This window comes from Dendrobium catenatum, unplaced genomic scaffold (genome assembly GCF_001605985.2).
Source record: "Dendrobium catenatum unplaced genomic scaffold, ASM160598v2 fragScaff_scaffold_1497, whole genome shotgun sequence".
Lineage (NCBI taxonomy): Eukaryota > Viridiplantae > Streptophyta > Magnoliopsida > Asparagales > Orchidaceae > Dendrobium > Dendrobium catenatum.
The window spans coordinates 455,573-479,738 of NW_021319959.1; the positions used below are offsets into that span (position 1 = coordinate 455,573).

General features: G+C 34.2%; 2 protein-coding genes across 2 annotated transcripts; one reads left to right on the top strand and one right to left on the bottom strand.

The window, feature by feature from the left end:
• The first annotated feature begins 459 nt into the window (after nt 1-459).
• Nucleotides 460-9,314, top strand: LOC110106036 (protein RBL). The gene is made up of 5 exons (XM_020835759.2): nt 460-465; nt 835-1,015; nt 7,421-8,508; nt 8,583-8,847; nt 9,039-9,314. The coding sequence occupies exons 1-5, from the start codon at nt 460-462 to the stop codon at nt 9,254-9,256; spliced, it is 1,758 nt and encodes a 585-aa protein (XP_020691418.2). The 3' UTR covers nt 9,257-9,314.
• Nucleotides 9,315-10,534: 1,220 nt separating this feature from the next.
• Nucleotides 10,535-22,272, bottom strand: LOC110106067 (mitochondrial intermembrane space import and assembly protein 40 homolog). Its single transcript, XM_020835805.2, has 4 exons — nt 22,080-22,272; nt 11,771-11,802; nt 11,263-11,388; nt 10,535-10,936 (listed from the first exon to the last, which is right to left on the bottom strand). The coding sequence occupies exons 1-4, from the start codon at nt 22,198-22,200 to the stop codon at nt 10,772-10,774; spliced, it is 444 nt and encodes a 147-aa protein (XP_020691464.2). The 5' UTR covers nt 22,201-22,272; the 3' UTR covers nt 10,535-10,771.
• Nucleotides 22,273-24,166: the final 1,894 nt, after the last annotated feature.

The following is a 24,166-nucleotide window of genomic DNA, read 5'->3' on the forward strand; positions in this document are numbered from 1 at the left end:
ATTTCTTGAACACCCTATACTAATAGCATTTGCGGGTTACATAAAAGATTACATATATCTTATTACAGTGCCACACACTAGTAGGAAATGTTAACGAGTTTTAACTGGTCCTTGAGAAGGCAAAATTAATGACCTGATGTGTAGCTTTTCTCCAGGCTAATTCAGGAGAGGGAACAAGCATTGGACACAGAGCTATGTTCGGACTCTGCGCCAAATAATTTCTCCGTTCGCGGAGCTACAATACTCGTTTACGAGTCACGACCTATTTAACGATACAATACGGCTCAAGCGCATTGGCGTAAGCTTAGGGGCTGTTTGACAATAAGTGGGATTTAATAAATCCTATAAATTCTAATTTAGTAAATCCAAAATATGTTAAATCCTGAAAACTGTTTGATATGCTAAATGTTAAATCTTGTTAAATCTTGAAAAATTGTTTGGTAATATATATCAAGATTTATGGCTGTTAGGAATTTAAATTTAAAGGAGATATTTATGAAATCAAGATCATTGCATAAAACATAATAAAATTAATTTTAGTTAATAAAAATTCAATAAAAATCAAATTCTAAACTAAAATTAACCAAAGTGACAGTTGAATTATTAAATAAGCTAATTATATTAATATTTAATTACTAATTATATCATTAATTAGTCAATTAAGTTAAATTAAATAATTAATTTTTGCACTAATTATACTATTAATTAATTAATTAATTTATTTAAATTATATTAATTAAGTTAATCAATAATAACTTTGAGGCGTCTAGGTTTGCCTTTCATATTTTCTTTTCGTTGTTGCTGTTCGGCTTCGTTGCTTCGCAGGAGGTGTAGAGATTGCGCGCGTCGCTACTTCGGCTTACTGTTCGACTTCGCCCCTTCGACGGTATTGATTTTGTTTTTTCGGCTGGTGTAGATCCGTTGCAGGGAGATTTCCCAGAAGTGATAGAAGAGTACTTGCAACATGGAAACATGAAATGCATTGCTTTTAATCGCCGTGGAACTCTTCTAGCTGGTAATTGTTCTCCGTTGAAGTATTTATGCCTAAAAACATCCCACAGCAACGAAATAATTACAAAAAAGATTTTATGTGCTTTGCTTTGTTATTTTTTTTAATTATTTTTTTTTTATTTTGCTTTTGAATGAGTTACTTTATTGATATAATTGGATTTTCAGATAAGTTATGTTGCATGCTGGAACATTTACGAAGGTAGAATAAGAGAGTTTATTATCCTAGCATTGTAGTATCATTGTACTAAGATCCATCACACACATGAAAAAAGAGGAGCCACAAGAGATATTAGAATTTTTACATGTAAAATCTAGAAAAGAGAAAAACCTAGGGGTTTGTACCAATTAAAATGATTCTAATAGTGTTTGTCATTGGTTAAAAATGACGCCCTTTCTTCGAGGAAGGTGTTGATATGATGCAGTATTCATACAATATATGTAAAGTATTACATGGTAGAAGTTCCTATGACATCGAAGTTGTCCTTAAGAGATCATTTGCATATTTGTTTGGTAGAACTCTTTTGTGGTGGGGAGATTAAGGATCAATAAGTCTAGCATAAATCTTGGTGCTGACATTAGGAGTCAAAGTTGGCGTCGACGACATGCATCAATCTTATAAGGATGACATGTGTTGACATTATTAATAATGATATGTGACAATTAGCAAACGTCTGTGTACCCATGAGCGATGGTGGAAAGGACAATAGGTTAGAAAATTGTAGTTGGGCTATGATTGTTGGAGGATTGTAGTCGAGTGACGGTGGTTAGAAGGCCATAGTCGGTGATGGTATGAGTTCGGTGGTTCTAACTATGGCAGCTGGTCGGTAGTTTGACTGTGGCAGTTAGAGATTAGTCCTATGGCGATAATCAAATGGTGGTTCGATGGGGGTGTTCATGTGAAGATCTAGGATTCTTAGAGCAACTGTGCTCTTTTGAATCTCAAGTCAAGGTCCTCCATTTTTTGGGGATTCTTAGAGTATCTAAGTGAGGTTCTATTTAAAGATTTTTAATAGTGGAATGTTCCATAAATATAGAGAAAATTTTGAACACTCCATTAGACGGTTCATATTGAATCCTCAACATGATGTAGAACTATGAATACTTTAAATGATTGATATAAGAGTTTGCACGCTTTCAAGTAAGAGAAATAAGAATTAAAATGTTAGCCACTTAACGAAAATGGAAAACAAGAAAGGGGTGCCTTAGTTTAGGCCAACAACAACAACAACAATAACAACATCAAGCCTTTATCCCACTACGTGGGGTCGGCTACATGAATCATTTTTCTCCATTGTGTCCTTAGTTTAGGCCAAGCCACACAATAATAGTTAGGATCACAAAACAATTAAAAATTTAACATAAGCAAATATAGATGATTTTCAATAGCATCCCTAGATTAACAACGAGATTAGAAACATAGAAGTCCATCACTCATGCCCTACGTTTACTAAGCTTTGGCGGAGGACAATTAGCATGATATTTATGAATCAAAATATAACCACAATGGAGAAGTAAACTAAGAAGATAAGAGAATTGGTGGAAGAGTTTACCCAAAGGAAAGAGATACGACGCACCGGTGTGTTCGTTTGTATGTTAGAGAAAGAGTGGGCAGCAACACTAACTCCCTAGTGGCCTTTGGACAACATTCTAGCGACTTTCGGATGGATGATAGCCAACTAACTGGTCTGGATTCTTTGGACAGCAACCTAAAGACTCTGGACAGTAGTTTTCAAGGTTCTTATACTCAAGGCAACATACGAAACCTGTCCAGGAATCTGGACAACAAGTTGGAGAGGAGAATTTCAGGGATTTCCTCCTTCTGGATGCACGAGAGCTTGGGGGATGAGGTGGGGAATTATGTGGACAGCTGTGGAGAATATCCTGGAGTTAATTTCCCTTGCTTAGGTGGCATGTTAAATCAATCTCAAAATAATTGGAGGGAGGGGAGATAGGGGCCGTTCATGTGGGGAGTTAATTGGGATTGATTGGTTAAAATAGTGGAAAGAATTAATTAAAGGGGAGAGAAGAAAGGGGGCGGTAGGAGAGAGAGGAAAGGGTTTGAATTCTTTCCCAAATGAGAGGCTTAATTTTGGAAAGCAATTAAGTGACAGGGACTAGGAGGGAGGCCGACGACATAGAGAAGGGGATGGGGGTTTAGGAAAGGGATTTAATACTTGCTTAAGTGGGAATCCCAAATTAAGGAAGTGGATTTAATTCCAATCCAATTCAAAATTAATTTGGATTTGATTTAGAAACATTCCTAAAATAGAACTTCATATTTTAGGAAACAAATTCAAACTCAAATTGATTTGAATATGAATTAAATGGGTTACCTAAAATATAAAGGCCAAATTAGGAAGGGCTTTGATTGCATGCTTTGATGTGGGGATTCAAGGGGCTGGCGACTAAGGTTTGGGTGTGGGCTGGCGGCTTAAGGTGGTGGGGTTGGAAACCGGTGGTGTTGCGGGTGGTGAGGTGTTGGCCGAGAGGGGAGGAAGGGGAAGGAGCTTGGAGCTTGTGGTGGTCGGTGGCTATGGGGGTTGGAAACCCTAGGCCGACGACTAGGAAGAGAGGGGGAAAGAGGAAAAGAAAAGATAGGGAAAAATGAACCACGAAACCGGACACTTCCAATGTTGGTGGGTGATCTGATTCACTCTTCTAGGGATTTCTCTCTAAAGCTCTCACACAAACACAAGATTGCAGGAATTTTCATTATCATTCATTCATTAACTTGAAAAGAAACATAGGGGCTTATAAATAACCTCATACAATGAAATGAAATTAAAAGACAACATAGCCCTTAGGACTTACATATGACAAGACCCTTAAGTAAGGGTAAAACGGGAAATGCTTAATAAAACAAATACATAATGCAAAAAAATAAAATAAATACATATGATGAACAAAAAATAGATCGGCACGATCATGGCCGTAGATTGTCGGTCATGTCTTTGATATACTTTCCATGATCTAATGTCCCCATCACAACCATTTGTCATTCATTTAGCATTTAATTGTCTCAATGATGCTTGAATTAAGTGATCTTGATCTAATTGATTCATCTCATTGAAATAATTGATTTTACTATAAGCATGCTAGATTCAAATATCATTTATTCATCCTACTAATGTCCCATAGTTTTCAATTATGTTTTAAGTGTTTGATTTGGGCTCATGTAGATTCGGATCTTATCACTTTTGATATTAATGAGTTCATATTATCAAGAAATTATGTTCAACTATAAGTTTGTTGAAATTAGAATTCGGATGTTCCTGAATTTAATTTTATATGTTTCCAATTCAAATACGCATGAAGTAAATCTTAGAGTATTCAAGGAGTAGACTGATTTGTGATAGTGAGCATGGTAGTTACATTGAGATTGATCAGTTCAAAACTTGTAATTGAGTTTTTTGAGCCTTGTATTTTTGGGTTTTTTGAGTCTTGCTATTTTTTTGGGTCATTATGTTGTTTGGATAATTTCTAATATTTGGGCATTGTGTTAGCCGAATCAAGTGTATCATGCGTTAGGTGTCTTTGGATTTCAGCTTTAGCTAACCTAACAATTTCACCCATTTTTCTAGCCTAAAATTATCATACTTCGCCTTTTTCACCATTCATTGATCACCATCATCAAAGTTGACCTCCAGATCATCACCATTTTGATTTGCCACCTCATTATCCTCATCACCACCATCTCCATCTTTCTCTGCTCTCTTGCATTAATTCCAAGTCAAAATCGTGCTTTGGAACCTTTATGCATGGCCATGAACTCGACCTCTTCAAAACCCTATAAAGCATAAATTTTCTCATTTACGCATGCTATGGCCACCCCCTCCCCCATTTCCTCTTGGCTTGGTCTCTTGCTTGAAGCCTATATATACGCCACCTTGTTTTAGAATGAAAGTGGAGGGTGATATTTGAATGAAATTTTTTTTTTAGTTTTCTCTACTCTTTATTCCTTCCACCTTCAAGTGGAGGACTATTTGAGAGTGTAGCAATTGCAAAGCCTTATGAAGGATTTTAAAGGAAGGAGGTTTCAGTTTATGGTGAAAGATAGCTCGTTAAGAAAAATCTTTGCTATCATAAGTAAATATTTCTGTGTTTAGGCATGCTTAGAAATTTATGTAAACCATGATGGAAATATGACAAGGGACATAACTGATTCATCATACGTAGTTACAATCAAAATATAGTAAACTTGATACAATGCAAATATTTTGTGTTTCTGATGGCGATTGTTAACTGTGAGCTTCATGTCAGTTGGCTTTGGACATGTTTCATTTAGTCATATTAAAGCCAAATTAGCTTAACTTGTGTCACTTAGGATATTGAGATTTTGGTATAACTCTTCATAATGATGTTAAGCATATTGTCTGATGAGGGAGATTGGTTAACTATTTTTTTAATGACCGAATAATGAGAACAGGATATGAATAGTTAGTCACATGGAAGATTGCATCAAAATTGTTGGTTTGCATCAATTTACTTGATTATTTAGGGGTCTTTTTCGTTCAAGGCAAAGAAATTATACGTTTAATTGGAAACTTTGCTTTTATTTATTCATCCAGATATATCTAGTGTTGATGAGAAAGTTGGTGTAATGGATGTAAATCAGAATTACCATTGTTTAAAATGCACACATTTTTATTATTATCTCACTTTTGAAATGAACAATCTTAAATATTCCTTCCGCATTAGCCTATTTAGATTAGTCTATGGATATTAGCAGAACTTCCTGAGGTCTGATAAATCTCCAGGTAAAAATACTTATTTCTAAGCATGTTTTCCTTCTCACTGGTAAGCCAATTCCTGCATTTGTACTCCTTAATGTTGAATCTCTCACAATTCATTTACATTATTACATATTTATGTTACTGAAGTGTCAGTAAAGTACTTAAGTTGGCTATCAGACACTGCTTATAGGAGGAGAATTGGGCTTCGCTTGGTGAGCACAAAGGACTTTATTTGGTGTTATTTTTACTTTATTTCTCCGGGCTTGTAATTGTTTAGATAGTTGGATTAACCGTCTTGATTTGTTTGCCATGGGTGGAAAGTTTATATTCACTTTCTGGTTATTGGTTTTTCTTTCTGTCTTGCTATAAGGAAAATTTGTATGATCCAAGGAAAAGTGCCATTGATGAGAGCTCCATTTTTTATTGGAGAAATCTTGGCCCTGTTTCCCTTTTTTGTTAAATTATTTGATGACTCCTGTTCAGCAGCTTCTGCCTTAACCTTCATTTTTATTGATATTTGTACAGACATTGAGGGGCAGGGGATTGGGTTTACTTGTACAACAAGAGGGATTTAGCCATGTGTACTTTTAGAGAGGGTATAGATCACACTGTATATGAGCCCCCTAACCCCGTAGTCATAAACGCGGAAGATTAATTGGGGTGAATGTAGCAAAAATGTTTGAACTTAAATTTGTTTGGTGACATACCTGTTCATGAACTGGACTCTGAGGAGTGTGCATGTGAGAACTGAGGTTCTCCTAGAATCTAAGGCTTCGTTTGGGATGACTTTCTTACTGTTTCTTAAAGCGGCTTTTCAGTACAAAAATTAAAATTTTTGTACTAAAAATCCGCTTTATGAAGCAGAAAGGAAGCCGTCCCAAACGAAGCCTAAGTTAAACTACATTCTATTTCTGTGTTGTTGTGGATTACAAATTATATAAGATGTCATATGAATCATCTTGCAAGCTTGAAAAATGGTCATTTTCAAATTAGGCATCTGAGTTTAGTTTGCACTTTTCTCTTATAGATTTTTTAAGCCTAGCTATGGTGGAAGGTGTCATTGGTTTAACTTGATTGGCCTTTTTCTGCAGCATGCTGTTTCTCGAATAGAATCATTGCTTAATTTATTCTTTCTAATTTTGTCACACTTTTATTTTTATTTTCTCATTTCTATCACACCCAACATATATTTATCTATAACTTCTACTTCCCAACACTTAGATCCAATAAAAATTGTCCATCAAATTTTGATTTTATAAAAATTACTTTTAAATCTCTTTAATAATTTTATGATATAATATTTTTAGATAAGTTTTCATTTTAATCATCTAATTTTAATTATAGAAGTTATGTTCATCCATATTCTACTATTTTGTATAATAGATACCTGTAAAGTCATTATAGGGAAATGGCTGACAATAGTTCGGAATTACTGACAAGCTTGACCTTCTTGAATTGAACTTTAGTTGCTCACTTGCTCCAACAGCTTCAAAGTTTGCTCTAACTGTTAGGGATCACATCAGTATCAATTTTTTTTCCCAACTCTGTCTAGCCAATTTCAATGTGATTGAACTACTAAGTTCATATCATAATATATCATATCATGTTAACTCCTTGATGAAAATTATTTTGCATGGACTCTTTGATTGATTGCTTATTTTATATTTGTTTTTCAGCGGGTTGTTCAGATGGAAGCTGTGTCATTTGGGATTTTGAGACTCGAGGAATTGCTAAGGAGCTCCGTGATAAGGATTGTGTTGCACCTATAACAAGCGTTTGCTGGTCCAAATATGGCCATCACCTGCTTGCATCAGCTACTGATAGGTCATTGACTCTTTGGGATGTTAAGAGTGGCGAAAAGATTGCCCGAGTCACTCTACAGCAAACGACACTTCTTGTTCGTCTCCATCCAGGATCCTGCACTCCATCAATTTGTTTGGCTTGCCCTCTCTCTTCTGCGCCAATCCTTGTTGATCTGAATACTAGTAGCTCCACTGTTCTTCCAGTTTCAGTCTCTGATTCTGGAATTGGTGTTCTTCCTCATCCACGCAATAAATTTGCAGATGGCTCCCCACCTTATACTCCCACCGCAGCTACTTTCAACAAAAATGGCGACCTAATCTATGTGGGTAATTCCAAAGGTGAGATACTCATAGTGGATTTCAAAACTATCCGTGTGCGTGCAATGATTCCTATACTGGGGGGCTCCATTGTCAGAAATATTGTTTTTAGTAGAAATGGACAATATTTGCTCACAAACTCTAATGATCGTGTCATTAGAATCTATGAGAACCTACTTACTCAGAAAAAAGCTGCTGTAGCTCTTGAGGAAATGAGCAGTTCTTTTGATAATCTTCAAGGGACTGAGAAATTGAAGGCAGTTGGATCCAAATGTCTGATCTTACAGAGGGAGTTTCAAGATGCTGTGACGAAGATCCAGTGGAAAGCTCCTTGCTTTAGTGGTGATGGTGACTGGGTTGTCGGAGCTTCAGCCACCAAAGGAGAGCACAAAATATACATATGGGATCGGTCTGGATATCTGGCGAAGATCCTGGAAGGCCCAAAGGAGGCTCTAATTGATCTTGCTTGGCACCCGGTCCGGCCATTGGTTGTTTCTGTCTCTATTGCTGGTTTGGTGTACATTTGGGCTAAGGATTACACTGAAAATTGGAGTGCATTTGCTCCTGACTTTAAAGAACTTGAGGAGAATGAAGAATATGTGGAAAGAGAAGATGAGTTTGATTTGGTGCCTGAAACAGATAAAGTAAAGAAATCCAGATCTTTAAACTATTAATTTGACTTTTATAGTTGGATTTTACTTAACTTGCTCCATTGCAGGTGAAAGATTATGAAGTTGATGAAGATGAGGAAGTCGATGTTGTGAACTTCGAGAAGGACCCAGCCTTCAGTGATTCTGATGCATCAATGGAAGAGCTCTGCTTCCTCACTGCAATCCCTTCTCCAGATGCTCCAGAGCAGCAAGACAAGTATGTAGGAAGCTCCACTAAGGTAGAGGAAAGCACACATTCTGGCTCTCCTCTCTCTGTGGATGTAGAGCAAAATGACCAGGCAATAATACTTCCTGATTTGAGCCTAGCTGAAGGTAATAATTACTGCTCTCCAAGTAGTGTGAGCTTGGCTTTTATATCCATCAAATGTTTAGACGGCTTTTTTATTGCTTTTTAAAATAACTTTTAGTATAAAATTTTAATTTTTTTACTAGAAAACTGCTTTAAGAAGTAGTAAAAAAGCCGTTCCAAACGAAGCCTAAATCTACTCTGGAATTTGCAGCAGGTGGGAACTCTGCTGCAGAAGAAACTGTGGGAACTAATAGCTCAAAGAGGAGGAGGAAGCCATCAGCAAAAGGGCTCGAATTACAAGCAGATCAGGTTCGAAAGCCTTTAAAAAAGGGCAAATCATCTAACAAATCCTTCAAGTCTAAAAATAAAAAGAATGATCAGGATACAAATGGATTTGCACACGAGGAGGATGTAACTGATGAGTGCTTATAAACATTTTCAAAACTTTGGTAATTTAATCTGATATTCTCTTTTGCTCTCCTTGGATTAATCCTTATGGTTGTGGAATTATCATTAGATATATAGATAGATAGATAATAAAATTAAGTGTTGCAGAGATGAGGATGTTCAGGTGGAGGAGTGGCTTTACTCTTAGAGATAAAATGCGAAATGAGTATATACGTGAAAAGATTGGAGCAGCTCTAGTGGCATATAAGATCAGAGAGAGTCATCTTAGATGGTTTGACCACATAAAATGTCGGTCTTCCGATGACCCAGTTAGGAGAGTGGATGTATTAGATTTGACCAATGTTAAGAAAAATAGAGGTAGACCTAAAAAGATTTGGTTGTTAAAGTATTAGAAATTGTTTTTTTATATATATATATATTTGAATGAGAGTTTGACTCTTAATAAGACAATGAAGAAAATGTATTCATATAGCCGACTCCACGTAGTTGGATTAAGGTTTGATGTTAGAAATTTAATCAATTGTTAGGTTGTGAAAAGGCTAAAGTATTATTTTTTTATTTTTTGCTTTTATAAAATAAGAAAAGGAGATAATAAAACAAGTTTGATAAGTTATATATCAAAATGAGTTGTTTTAAAAATATAGAAAGCCTATTTTAAATGTTTTGTGAGTTTTTAACATAGATTTTTGGATTCTAGTAAATTATATTTTTAAGAGTTTCTTGATAATGTTTCAATTGTTTTTTTTTTTCTTCTCTCACTGAAGTCTGTGTAGATGTGTTTGTAAGTAGGTTTTTAAGTGATACTTTGATTTGATCTACTTAGGTTTCATTTGGGACGGCTTTCTTCCTGCTTCTTAAAGCGGCTTTCTAGTACAAAATATTTAATTTTTTTACTAAAAAGCCGCTTTAAGAAGGAATAAAAATATAAATTTATTCAAATCAGATTAAAATAAGGAGGAATATTATTTTAGAATTAAAACATTTTTATAGATTTATTCAAAATTTTAAATATTTAAGTCATCTACTTATGTAATAAATAATAATAAATTTAAAGTACGCAATATTATAAGATTTATCTAACCAAATGTTTATTTTACTATATATAATAAATGGCCAAAGTTGAGTGAATTTTTTAATTATTTAAGTTGAATATCATTTGTTTTATTATGCACATACTTCTTTTTATTGGTAGTTTATAAAACATTAAGCTTATAAAAGAAATCAAATATGCTTCAATTCTAATAATAATATACCAAATAAAACAAACCAAATTAAGGGAAAAAAAATAAAAAATAGAAAATATTAGCCATCTTATTGGCAACAACATGCCACATTTTATTGAAAATACGCCAATAAGGTTCATGCAACACCTTGTCCCAGCTAAAGGGTACTTGAAATAGTACCATAGAAGTTTAAAAAATGGGTTATTTGATTCATGGTTCATAATTTTATAACCTATAAAACAATATAATCAAAATTTCACTATTAGCATTTCCCTGCAACTGGGATTGAAAAGAGAGAAAAAAAAAAATTTAGGACTTAGATTTTTGATTGGGGTTCTTTGGACCAAGATGGGGGATTGATTTTATACTCCTGAACTTCCTCTTCTTGGTCTTCATCCTCTAAAACATCTTTGGAAAATGCATCAGGATTTGATCTGATGCAATTCTGCAAGGCAACAAAAGGGCTCACACAGTCTGATCCCTGCAAATATAGAGTTATAAGTCTGATAACCAAGCTTGATCTGTACTGTCGAGTGTAAACTACAGCAATAATTTATTTGTTTTTAATGCAAATTTATCAAGAAAAATCTAAGATGTGGCACTAAACTGGTTACTGGCATGTTTACAACAAGTACTTGATAAAGAATATTAAGGCTTCGTTTGAGATGGCTTTCTTACTGCTTCTTAAAGCAGATTTTTAGTACAAGAATATTAAATTTTTTGTACTAAAAAATTGCTTTAAGAAGAAATAATAAAGCTGTCCCAAACAAATCCTAAAATATGATCAAAGTTTCGGATCATGTTTACCTTTTCTTCAGCAGTGCTCTTAATAAAACAAACAAAAGCCTCGGAGAACTGAGATCCGCAAGGACCTTTCCTCAGATCAGCAACACATGGACATTCCAGTGCTCTCTGTGCTTTCTGATCCAATGTCTGCAACAGACCATACAAAATTGACATATTATCAAAAGGTGCTCGCGGAAAGGTATTATTTTGGTTTGTTTGAGACAGTTTCTTAGCTGCATTTTTGCTAGAGAGCAGCCAATAAAAAACCCTTGTCCGTTTGGATGGTAGATTTCACTGTTTTTCAAAATTTTGGTTTCATTTGGGACGGTTTTTTTTGTTGCTTTTTAAAGCAATTTTTTAATAAAAAAATAATTTTTTTCTACTAGAAAGCTACTTTAAAAAGCAGCAAAAAGTTGCCCCAAACTAAACCTTTATTTTAAAAAAAAGTAGGGGAAAGCATAATTAAAAAATAAGTTTTATAACATTAAGCTTTTCGACTATTACAGCATGCATATGGGAAAGAGCATACCTCATTTTCGTCACCGCCTTCGGCCGTTGCTTCTGTTGAAGAGAACAGTGTAAGATATTTGAAAAGAAACCACGCACATAAAAAACAAGCTTGACGGTAACAAAAACAATCAATAAAAAAGGAAGAGGAACACAATCAAACCAGACGTGCCTTAAACTTTATGGATTTGCTAAATCTCTTATTGTGTATTTTACAAGATAATTTTTAGCATGTATTCTGGTCATCTTCCATGACTTCTTTTGATACATTTTACAGAATAATCTATTGCTCTGATTGTTAAATTCATGAATAGCACAGGTCAATTGATTTCAGAGAAATGATTTCCCAACAAAAATCTATTAAAGCTTCTGAAGAATTCAAATATCAATAGATATGGCCATCAAAATCTATCAGGGAACTTGTTAGTCAGATTCATGATAAGATCAAATTAGGATTAGTTCAGTCACATTTTTTTGGAAATTGGTAGGAAGTAGGTAGTGTTTCACCTTTAACTCATTTGCAAACGTTATTTTATTTTCTCACTTCCTAGGCAATTTCATTCGGTGAGGTTCAAGATTCCTAGCAATGCCTGCTATTCCTTGAATCCAACTCATCAATGAAGACGAGATCCTATATTTAGCTTGTTTGAATGATTATGGGAAGATCAAAAGGAAAAGAAAATTAAAGTCTTTAAAAACAACCTCATGGAAATAACAAAGGTCCATAAAAATTTATTCGTCTATTGTGGGAATTTTTTTCATTAAGAAAGTTCAATTGAAAGCTCACCGAAAAGAGGAAAATTATCATGCTTCACATGCCAATTTCATCATGAAATAAACTTTATCTTTCTTTCTTCTTGTTTTTAGTAACTTACAGTTTAGGGTTCTCGATAAATTGACTTTTCTATGCTTCTTTCTTTTTTGTCCCTTCAATCTTGTCAACTTTTATAGTACCCCTTTGTTTTTCTTTAACATTTGTGTTTAATATACATTTTAAAATAGAAAACACATTATTCTCTCATCTTCTATCCAACGACCCTTCAATCTCAAAATATTTATATATTTGCCGTCACTTGTCGTGTATTCTACTTAATAATTTTTAGTTATATTCTTAATGCCTGCTTTGTCAGGTATTTTGGTCATCATAGATGACATTCTTTGATGCTTTTATAGAAGAATCCACTTGCTATTAAATTCATTAGTACATAGCTTAGGTTGATTCATTTTAGGGGAAAAAACAAAATCTGCTAGTACTAAAGGATTCAAATATCACTAAATAGATTTTTCATCAAAATTTGCCAAATAATTTTTTTATTCCAGTTCACATTAAGATAGTTGAGGACCGATCTAGTCCAATTGCTCCCAAAATGCTAGTTTATTATATAAGTAAATAGTGTTTGTTTCACCTATAACTTCACTCCCACTTCCCTACGCCATTTCATTTTTTCCACTACATAGTGTCATTTCATTCGGTAATGTTCAAGATTTGTCCCAATGCCAGCAATTCATTAACTGCCACTCATGAACGAAAGCAAAATTCTATATTAGCTAGCTTGAACGATTATAACAAGATCAAGACGAAAATAAATTTAAAGGCATTGGAGAACAACCATTATGAAAAGCACAAAGAACAATAAAAGCTTAGATGTCATCTTTGCTATACAAATAAACATAATACATATCTTAGGTTGATTGATTTTATAAAAAAAAATTCTCAACAAAATTTACCAAAGTTCGTGAAGTATTTAAATATCAGAAAATAGATTGACCAACAAAATAAGCTAGATAATTTTGTAATCTAATTCATGATAAGATCAATTGAAGCTAGACCAATCCCATTTTTCCAGAAATTGACGGTTTCTATATAAACAGCAGTATTTGATCATTAAATTCATTTACATTTCTCACCATCATTTCATTTACCCACTTCTCATGGACATTTGACAAGAAAGGTTCAAAATTCAGAGTAATGCCCACTATTTGTCAGCTCGTTTCATTGATGAAGTAGAGATTTGATATTTAAATTGATTATGAGAATATCAAGTGAAAAAGAACTTTAAAAAGTTGAAAAATATATTATGCATACAGGTCAAGACAAATTTAGCTGTCATAATTATAACATTTTCTTTAAGAATAAAGCTAACTGAAAATATGAATATTAATATGTTTGTATGCGAAATAAATTTCATGTTACTTTCTTTTTGTTTTAGTGCCTTCCAGTTTCATGTCACCAACAAAATAACTTATTGGTATTTCTTTTTTTTTCTTCAATCTCACTAAATTTCAATAGTACTCATTCGATCATTGTGATTTATTTTTAGTCATTGTATAATACAGCTAGATGATATAGAGCACATTGATCTCTCATATTTTATCCAATAACCCTTCAATCTTATTTTTTTAAACAAATTTGCCCGATCTTTTGTTACATATTCTATTTGGTAAATTTTTAGTCCTCTTCTAGATGATTAATTTGTTGTATGTTCTTTGTCAATAATTTTCTTTTATTTATGTCATAGAAGAATTTATTTCTCTTGATGCTAAATTCATAAACATGATACATAACTTTGATTGATTGATTATAGAAAAAATAAATTTCAACCATAGATTGTTAGGGTTCCTTAAGGATTCACATATTAATAAATCAAAATCTACAAGGCAATGTTTAAATTTGATTCTCAATAAGATCAATTGAGGGCCAATCTGTTTTTTTTTTTTTTTTTCAAAACTGGTGGGTCTTATATAACTAGTGTTTCACCATTAACTCAAATTTTCAATGCCATTTCATTTTGCCAATTCTAATACCATTTCATTCGGTGGGTTCAATATTGAGAGCAATACCAAATGTTCGCCAACTCTCTCTCATGGATGAAGACAAAACTCTATATTTAGCTTATTCAAATGATTATGAGAATATCAAGAATAAAAAGAATTTAAAAAGGTTGAAGAATCACTACTCGCTACTATAAAAAGCACAAAGGCCAACACAAATTTAGTTGTAATCATTATAAAAATTTCTTCATGAAAAAAACTTAATTGAAAGCTCAACAAAAATATGAACATTCACGTGTTTCGTATGACAATTTTTTGATGAAATATACTTCATCGTTCGTTTGTATTGCTTTGATGGCTTTCAATTTTCTATTTTCAGTTCTTTGTGTTTCTTTCTTTTTTGGTCCATTAATCTCATTTAATTTTCGAAATAGTTAGGGTCCATTCTAACTCTATTTTTTTAAGTGATCTTCTTTAATTTTTTTGTTTTGTATGCATACAACAACAACAACATCAAGCCTTTATCCCACTACGTGGGGTCGGCTACATGAATCCTTTTTGTTTTGTATGCATATCGAAAATATAAAGCACATTGTTCTATCATCTTTTATCCAGTAGTACTTTAATAGATATTTTTTTAGCTTTTTTATTATCCTGTATTCTACTTGAAATTTTTTTAGTCCTCTTCTTGATGATTGATTTGCTATGTATATGATCATCATTAACAAATTTCTTTGATGTATCCTATAGAATAATTTCACTTCTAAACATAATATATAACCTAGAAAACTTTTCTATTCAAAATTTGCTAAAATTACTCAAGGATTCAAGTTTAATAAATAGATTAACCATCAAAATATGCAAAGTAATTTGTACTCCCATTCACATGAAAATCAGCAAAGAGTTGGTTCAATCCATTTTTTTCCCTTTTGCCCACTCACTTGAAATTCGGTTTCGCCATTGCATATGAGGTGCCTTAATGTTCATCCTTTGGAGAACTTTCAATAGAGATTTCTTAGCGAATAAATTTCCACCACGATGATAAATCAATTTGTATCCACTTTTGTGCTTTTCATTATAGTTCCAAAGTTTTTAAGTTATATTTTTTGTTTGATCTTTTCATAATCATTAATGCAAACTAAATAAACAATTCTATTCTCATCAATTGGGGTGCGGCGGGGTGAAAGTGTAAAGAATAACAGGCCTTGCTCCAAACCTTGAATCTTATCAATGAAATGATACCGAATGAGATGTAACTAGGAAATGATGGGAATATGAAATGACGTTGAGAAGTGGGAATGAATCTAAAGCGAAGCATTGTTACTTATAATCTTATATAATAAATTGTCAGCGTTTGGAACAAACGGATCAGACCAATTTTGAACAAATCTTATCGTGAACTACTCAAAAATTACCTAGCAAATTTTGATGATCACTCTCTTTGTTGATATCTTAATTTTCCAAAACCTCTATAAGTTTTAATTAATTTTTTCTCGGAAATTAATCAACTCATGTATTATGTTTGTGAACTTAACATGCCAGAAAAAAAAAATTAGAGAAAACACATATATCAAAGGGGTATTAAGAAAATTGAATAAGATTAAAGGAAAAAAAAAGAAAGAAATATATAGAAGTTAATCTCTTGAAAACAGAAATTTGCAAACCATTAAAACAACGAAAAAGAAAGATGAAACTTATTTCTAAGGGAAACTGGCAAGCAAAGCACATTAATGTTCATATTTTTTATGAGCATTCAATTGAGTTTTCTTTTTTAAGAAATTTTGATAGCAATGGCGACTAAATTTATATTAATCTTTGTGTTTTCCATAGTACTGATTCTGCAACACCTTAAAATTTCTTTTCCTCTTTTATCTTCTCATAATCATTCAAGTAAGCTAAATATACAATCTCACCTTAGTAAATGAAATGAAACGACAAATATAGGACATTACCCAAAACCTTGAACCTCATTGATGAAATGGTGCAGAAATAATTGGCACTGAAAATGGAAAAAAGAAATGAATGACATTGGGAAGTGAGAGAGACGCAAAAGGTGAAACTATTACTTAGATAGGAAACCAGTAGGTTGAAGAAGAAATGGACTGACTAGTCCTAATATGATGTTACCATGGACCAAACTCAAAAATCATCTAGTAGATTTTGATAGCTACTCTATTTATTGATATTTGGATCCTTTACAACTTTGACGGATATTGGTTGAGGAATTTTTTCTCTAAAATAAATCAACCTAAGCTATGAATTATGTTTAGCACTTAATAAGAGAAATAAATTCATATATAAAAATCATAAAAAAAAGTCACCGATGATAATTTGACTACTTAATCAATTAATCATCACGAAAAGGACTAAATTTTTTTAATAAAAAACATAGCAAGAGATCGAGAAAATCTGTGGAAAAACAAGATCAAGGGATGAGGCATAAAAGACGAGAGAATATACTTTCTATTTTCAACACGTACATCAAAAATAAAGATCAAGGAAAACATAAGAAAACAAGGATATCAAATAGGTACTATGAAAAATGAAAATTAATATGCTTTATATGCCGATTTCCCGATAAAATAAATTTTATCTTTCTTCCTTGTTGTTTTAATGGCTTCCAGCTTCCTATTTTCAATAGGTTAACCTTTCTATGTTTATTTATTTTCAATTCCTTTAATCTTGTTCAATTTATTCAATACCTGTTTTCTATGTGCTTTTATTTAATCTCTATGTTTTGTATATATTTTGAAAATAGAAAGCACGTTGTTCTCTCATCTTTTATCTAGCACCCCCTTCAATCTCGATTATTTTTGCAAATTTGCTCAATCGATTTGTCATGCATTATAATTATTATCAATGATTTTCTTTGATGTGTCTAACATGATAATTCATTTCTTTGATGTTAAACTCGTAATCACACTACATAGCTTTGATTGATATCAGAGAAATTTTTTCTAAACCAAACCTACTAGAAGTCCTAAAAGATTCAAATATCAATAAACAGAGTGAGCATCAAACTTATTCTTATTTTTAGTTTATTTTCGGATTCTTGTACCAGTGGGTTATCACAAATTAGAAGTTGTTTGCCTCCAAAAGTGGCTCTCTGGCTACTGTTTAAACTTGTTGTAACCATCTTTACCTTCTCACTAGTTTAAAGCCACGTCTGCTTTTTGGGTTACTTTCTTCAAAAAGTAACCAAAAAACTAAGCAAGATAAACAACGCCTATAAGAAAAAAAAAAACAATTAAAGGAGCATGCCATAGCATTTGAAAAACATTTCACTTGACATAGATTATGTTGACTCCTGTTTTTACTAAACTTCACAATGTCCCACTGAACTTCCCTAAATTGTATAATGGGGTTGGAGGTACGTGTGGAGAATAAGCATTGTCAGGCATAATTGGGTTGCTTGTCGTGCTCTAGTACAAGTGAGGCGTGACAAACTGGTCAAGTTTTTATGACTTCAGAAGATCTAGATTAAAGCTCCAAGCCTTTCTGGCTACATTTGCCAATATCAATCCAAAGAGAGCGAGCAAAACCATATGCGTTTCCAAATAGCATTTCGAAAGAGTGGAATTTGATGGAAGAGAAATCACAGGTCCAGTCAACTTGGTGACAAGTTACAATGGTAACACATAGAGGCAGGCACTCTGTTATGCATGACAGTAAGAGAAACAAACAGACCGGTGAAATGATCATAAGTGTAGCATAAAATGAATAATATGTTCCAAAAGCACATAGAAGTCAAATAGAGAACAAATATTTTATTAAGAGCCATACTTTATGATGGGGACATCATATCATGGAAAGTATATCAGAGACGTGACCGTACGGCCACGATTGCGCCGATCTATTTTTTAGTCTTCATATGTATTTGTTTCATTTATTTGCTTTATGTATTTGTTTAAGTTATTTTTCCTTGTTTACCCTTAAGGGTTTTGTCATGTGTAAGCCCTAAGGGCTATGTCGTCTTTTATTTTCCCTTTCATTATATGGGGCTATATATAGCCCCCTTATGTTTATTTTGAAGTTAATGAATGAATTATAATCAAATTTCTGCACATTGAATTCTTGTGAGAGCTTGAGAGTCTTTGGAGAGAAATCCCTTGGAAAGGGAAGCAAATCACACACTAACCTTGAAAGAGTTCGGGTTCGTGGCTACTGGCTAGTTTCTTCTTGTCTTCCTCCTCTTTCTCCCTCCCTTCCCTTCTACTCCACGGCCCCTCCAAAAACTTCCCACCGCCGGCTACATCCACAACCCCACTGCCGGCCAAGGCCCTTTCCACTACTCCACCTAACTGCCGGCCATCCAAGGTGGTTCCCCTTGATTGGGTGACCCACTTAATTCATCCACCTCCACCTAACTCTAATCCAAACCCTAGCCTAGCCGCCGGCCTCCCCCTTTCCCCGTTGCCTCCAAATTTTCAAATTCCACATCATTACTTTCCTTTCTTACTTAGTCTCTCTTGGGAAAGTTTTCAATTTCAATCATTCAATTCAAATTTGAAGTTTGAAATATTTCCTAAAATATAATTCTATTTTAGGAAAGTTTCCAAAACCAAATCCAAATTGAATTTGAATTAGATTGGATTTAAATCCAATTCCTTAATTTGTGAATCCCATTTAAGTAAGTCATAATTCACTTGCTTAATTCCCCAACCCATCTCCCTATGCCGCCGGCCCCTTCATGGTCCCCACTTGATTACTTTCCAAACTTCAAGCCTCTCTTTGGGAAGAATTCAAAGCATCTCCCTCTCTCTAACCCGCCCACTCCCTCTCACCTATTTCTCTTTTAACCCTTTTCAAACTTAAGGATTAAATAAGGAAATAAATTTCCAATTTTCCTTCCATCCTTCCTCCCCAAAATCTGAACCAATTTCTTCCCCAAGCCACTTCCTTTGGCCGGCCACCTCTCACCCTTTCTTCCACTTGAATTCTTGAGAGAAACTTCTTTCTCTCAAGGAGAATCCTTAAGGAGAGCAAAGGACGTCGTCTACAACACTTCAACACTATGAAATCGATACATGGACGATCCGATCTTGACTCCGGTTTCGTCTACAACGAACAATGCTTCGTTGACATCCTCCAATCGTCTTTCTTCGACATCAATCCGGAAGCAGACAATTCCGCAGAGTACTTGGAGCGTATCATCTTCACCTTGTCCGAAGCCATCAAAGAGCAGATTTCTACCGTTTAGTGGCAAATCACCACAGTGCCACGACGAGGGTGAAGTTTTCCTCCTATTCAATTTTCTACCTAATCTTCTTCTCTTGTAGGTGGTGAAGCAAGCACAAGGAATCGTGAAAAGCTATATGCCAATGCTTAGTAAATGTAGGGCATGAGTTTTGACTTTCTATGCATTCTAATCTCATTGTTAACTTAGGGATGCTATTGAAAATCCTCTAAATTTGCATATGTTGAAATTATAATTGCTTTGGTGATCTTAACTTTTAGCGTGTGATTTGGCCTAAGAGGAAACACCTCTCTTTTGTTTTCTATTATTGCTAAGTAGTTAGCATTTTAATTCTTATTGTTCTTACTTGAAAGTGTACAAATTCTTATTTCATTTAAATCATATACCTAGTTCTACATCATCTGGTATTAGAGCATTGTTGCATTTAGATGCATATTAGGAAAATTTTCTTACATGTTTTAGCATATAAATCGCATCTTGCATAATTGTTTGTTTGCATATTACTTTCTTTTACTTCTACATAAGTCTGAGTCACCCTAAACATTAGGATGGACCCTGAACAACTTCACCGGACTCTATATCTGTTGGTAGGTCAAATGAACACCATTAGCCAGCAACTCAAGAAAAGCCAAGCTAACATCGTTGAACTCCGTAGAACTATTACTGACCGATTTAATACCCTATATCGAGGTAGGAACCACCATACTCCTTACACTCCGTCTATACCTCCTTCCATGTACGGGGACGATCCTTTCCGCATGAGGGACCACCTCATGCCCCTTATCGAGCTCTCCACTATGGACATGATAATAACCTTGATCCGGATATTCAACTGATGAAAAATATCAAGGTTGATGCCCCAATCGTTGATGATACACTCGATCCTCAGTTTTTTCTGGATTGGATTAAGGGTATGAATAGTTTCTTTAAATGGTACAACATCTCTGAAGCTAGGAAAGTCAAATTTGCTGAGATGATACACACCGGTAGGGCTAGTCAATTTTAGTGAAACTTAAAGAGCCTTAGAGAGTCCCGAAACGAGTATCCCATTACTGATTGGTTGTCGATGACGTGTGAGCTTAAGCAGAAGTACTTACCTCTCTCGAACTTCCCTAGGATCCTGGATAGGTGGAATAGGTTGACTCAGGGCAATAAACTATTCAAGGATTACATTGCGTCTTTTGATGACTCCTGATTCGTTGCAAAGGGGAGTCCTCCACCACCCCCGCACATATTCTGTCTATGTTTCATATCGGGTTGCTAGAGGATCTTCGCAACGAACTGTTTGCCTGGAACGTCACTACACTTGAAAATGGCTACAACTTAGTGTTATACCTGGAGGAAATCCGTTCCCAAAACACCCTAGCCGACGACTCTAGGCCTTCCTACAGACCTTCTGGTAGTTCCACTCCTCACACCTCCATTGCCCGACCGACCCAGGGAGCACTACCCAACCACCCTCTGGTCCTCCTACACCCAACTTGATTTTAGAAGTAAGTCTCCCACTCTGGATACCCCTTTGTTATGATGCATAACAGTAAGAGAAGCAAACAGACGGGTGAAATAATCATAAGTCTAACATAAAATGCATAATACGCTCCAAAGGCACATAGAAGTCAGATAGAGAACTGATATTTTATTAAGATCCAGACATTATTTGAAGCTAATTTTACAGGAACTGAAAGAAAAACACAATAACATAAATGTCAAGGATCGCAAAGTACTAGCAGTTTCCGCTGTATTCGTGGGGAAACAATGAAGCTCATGCTGATTAAATGCATATTCGTAGAAGTAATGAACTGAAAATTAGATGTGTTTTCTAACGAACAAAAGACTATAGAAATTGCATCGAAATAATGACAATTTTAAGACGGATTAACTACATGTTAACGTCACAGCTCAACCAGTGACTCAGCTATCCAAGAAGGTGAACTTGAGTATCCTAATTGTATAAGAGCCTGTTTGAATACCATCTAAATCATTATAAATGGAAAGTTCAATTTTCCTTCTCGATTGGGTATATGCATACAGCCAACGCTGTATTATGATGCCATCTTTAAACGTAACATCTGAAAGTTTAGTAAGATCGTTTTTCATCAGCGAAATATCGAGAGTTTGATTTATTAATCAATGTTTCCTGATTAACTACACTACCAGCAAAAATAATGATGCCCTATACATGACATTCCTGCAAATATAGATTGGTAGTTAGCGTTCTCCGAAACCTGAAAAGCCCCAGTGCGATATGAAAATAATAAAGAAAACAATCCATCACCAAGAACCTTTCGCCATGATAATATCTGAAAGGATACAAAAATAGCTTGCTTATAATGAAAAGAGGTAGATAAAGCGATGCTTGAACCTGCAATTAGATCTTCCATGGAAGGAGGAGAAGCAGACGAAGAAGTTCGAGTAACTGTCGAAGGTGAGGGCATCTTCTTTCCCTCATCGTCGGAAGCAAAGCCGCTCTGCGACTGACCCATCGAAGGAGGCGGCCGGAAATGAAGTCACGCCTCTGAGCGCGGCGACTGGGATTTTCCTGGAACGACTTCGGTGGTAAGCCGCGAGCGCCATTTTTATGTGAATTTGGGTTAACGGGTCGGTCTAGAGTCGAACACATTAACTGAAAATATCCGATCCGAATATGGTAAATCTTAATTACGTCTGATTATTAAGTGCCCAACCTGAACTGATTCTACACGGTAATAATTTAAAGGAACAATTATTAGGTCCGGACACATAGCGTAGCTCTACATCCGGAGGTCAATAACTTATCGACATGTGCTCTTACTCTTTATCGCGCAGCCCGATGACCCGACCCGCACCGGAACCCGGTATTGCTATGTTCGGGTATTGCTAGGTATTACTCGGTATTACTAGATATTGCTGGACAATAACAAGAAATACCGCTATGTCAAGACCAATAACGAGCAATACCTAACAAAACCGAGCAATACATAGCAAAACCGAGGTATTGCTCGGTATTGCTAGGAATTGGTCTTGACATAATGATATTTCTCGTTATTGACGAGCAATATCGAGCAATACCTAACAATACCCCGGTCTGCACAAATCAGCCAATACATAACAATCCCGGGTCCGATCCGGGTCGGGTCGTCGGCCCGCGCAATAAAGAGTATGAGCATGTGGCACCATTTTACTGACGTCCGAACGTAGAGCTACGTCAGGACATCGGACCTAATAAAAATTATAATTTAAAGGGCTGTTTGGTTTTAAGTATAAAGAGTACAAAATATGTCAATGTCGGTATAGATATAACATGAGGTTGTATATTTTATTTTTTCATTTTGATTTTTGTATATTCATGTCTAACTTTTATCATGTTATTTTTAGTATTTTACTATTTGTAGTCATGTGCTATAGTATAGTTATATTTGATGATGAAATAAAAGAGAGTTTTATGATGAGTTTATTTTTAGCATTTTATATGTTTTTAATAAATCTGTAATTTGTTGTTTGTTCTAAAATTCATAAGAAAATTTTAAAATTATATATTAGGATTTGCTTGCTGCAGCTCAACACAATATGACATGCTCATTAATGAATCTTATCGAGTTAGGTTGTGACAAATAGATGTCCATCAGTTTGTCATGTCAGTATACTATATCAATATGTTATATCTATATGCTTATCATTATGTATATCAATGTCCCTATCATATATCATGTTATGGTATATTAATATCAGTATTAGTTCAATCGATTCAATATCAGTTGTATTTAAAATCAATTCATATGATATCATGTAAATACAATAATTGATGTGATTATGAATAATAAGGTAGGACGTCTAGCTTTAATGTGATATTTTTTGAACATCTTCAAACCCCAACTGTCGACCAAATTGTTATCAGTCTTTAATTTAACTTTAATAGTCGATCGGTTGGTCATCAATCATTATCTTGTCATCATTATTAATAAATTTTAAATTAATTTATATGTGACTTTCAATAAATCAATGAAGAGTCGTCACTCTCTGTTCGTTAGCGCAATTAAATTAATCGATTACAGACTAACATCTAGGATCGATTACATCACAAATATTTTATTTAAAGAAAAGCCCGTCAGCCCACCCGCATATACAATATATTATATTTTAGTAGTCAACTCATTTTAATTATAAGGTTAACAACCAATATTCTTATTTATATGCAAATAACACATTATCTTATATTAGTTGCATCATTTTTTTTATGCATGTCAATATCATGTATGAAATACATAGAAAATCTAAACACAATGCATTTTATTGTATATAATTAAATGAATAATAATTAAATTTTATTAACTAAAAAAACTAAATATTATTTGCATTCTAAAGGATTAATTAAATATAATATTTAATGCATGTGCTGTGAACATGGTAATTTCAATTTATTTATTTAACCTCACATCACTTCAGAGTTTTCTCTTAGCACTTATATACATT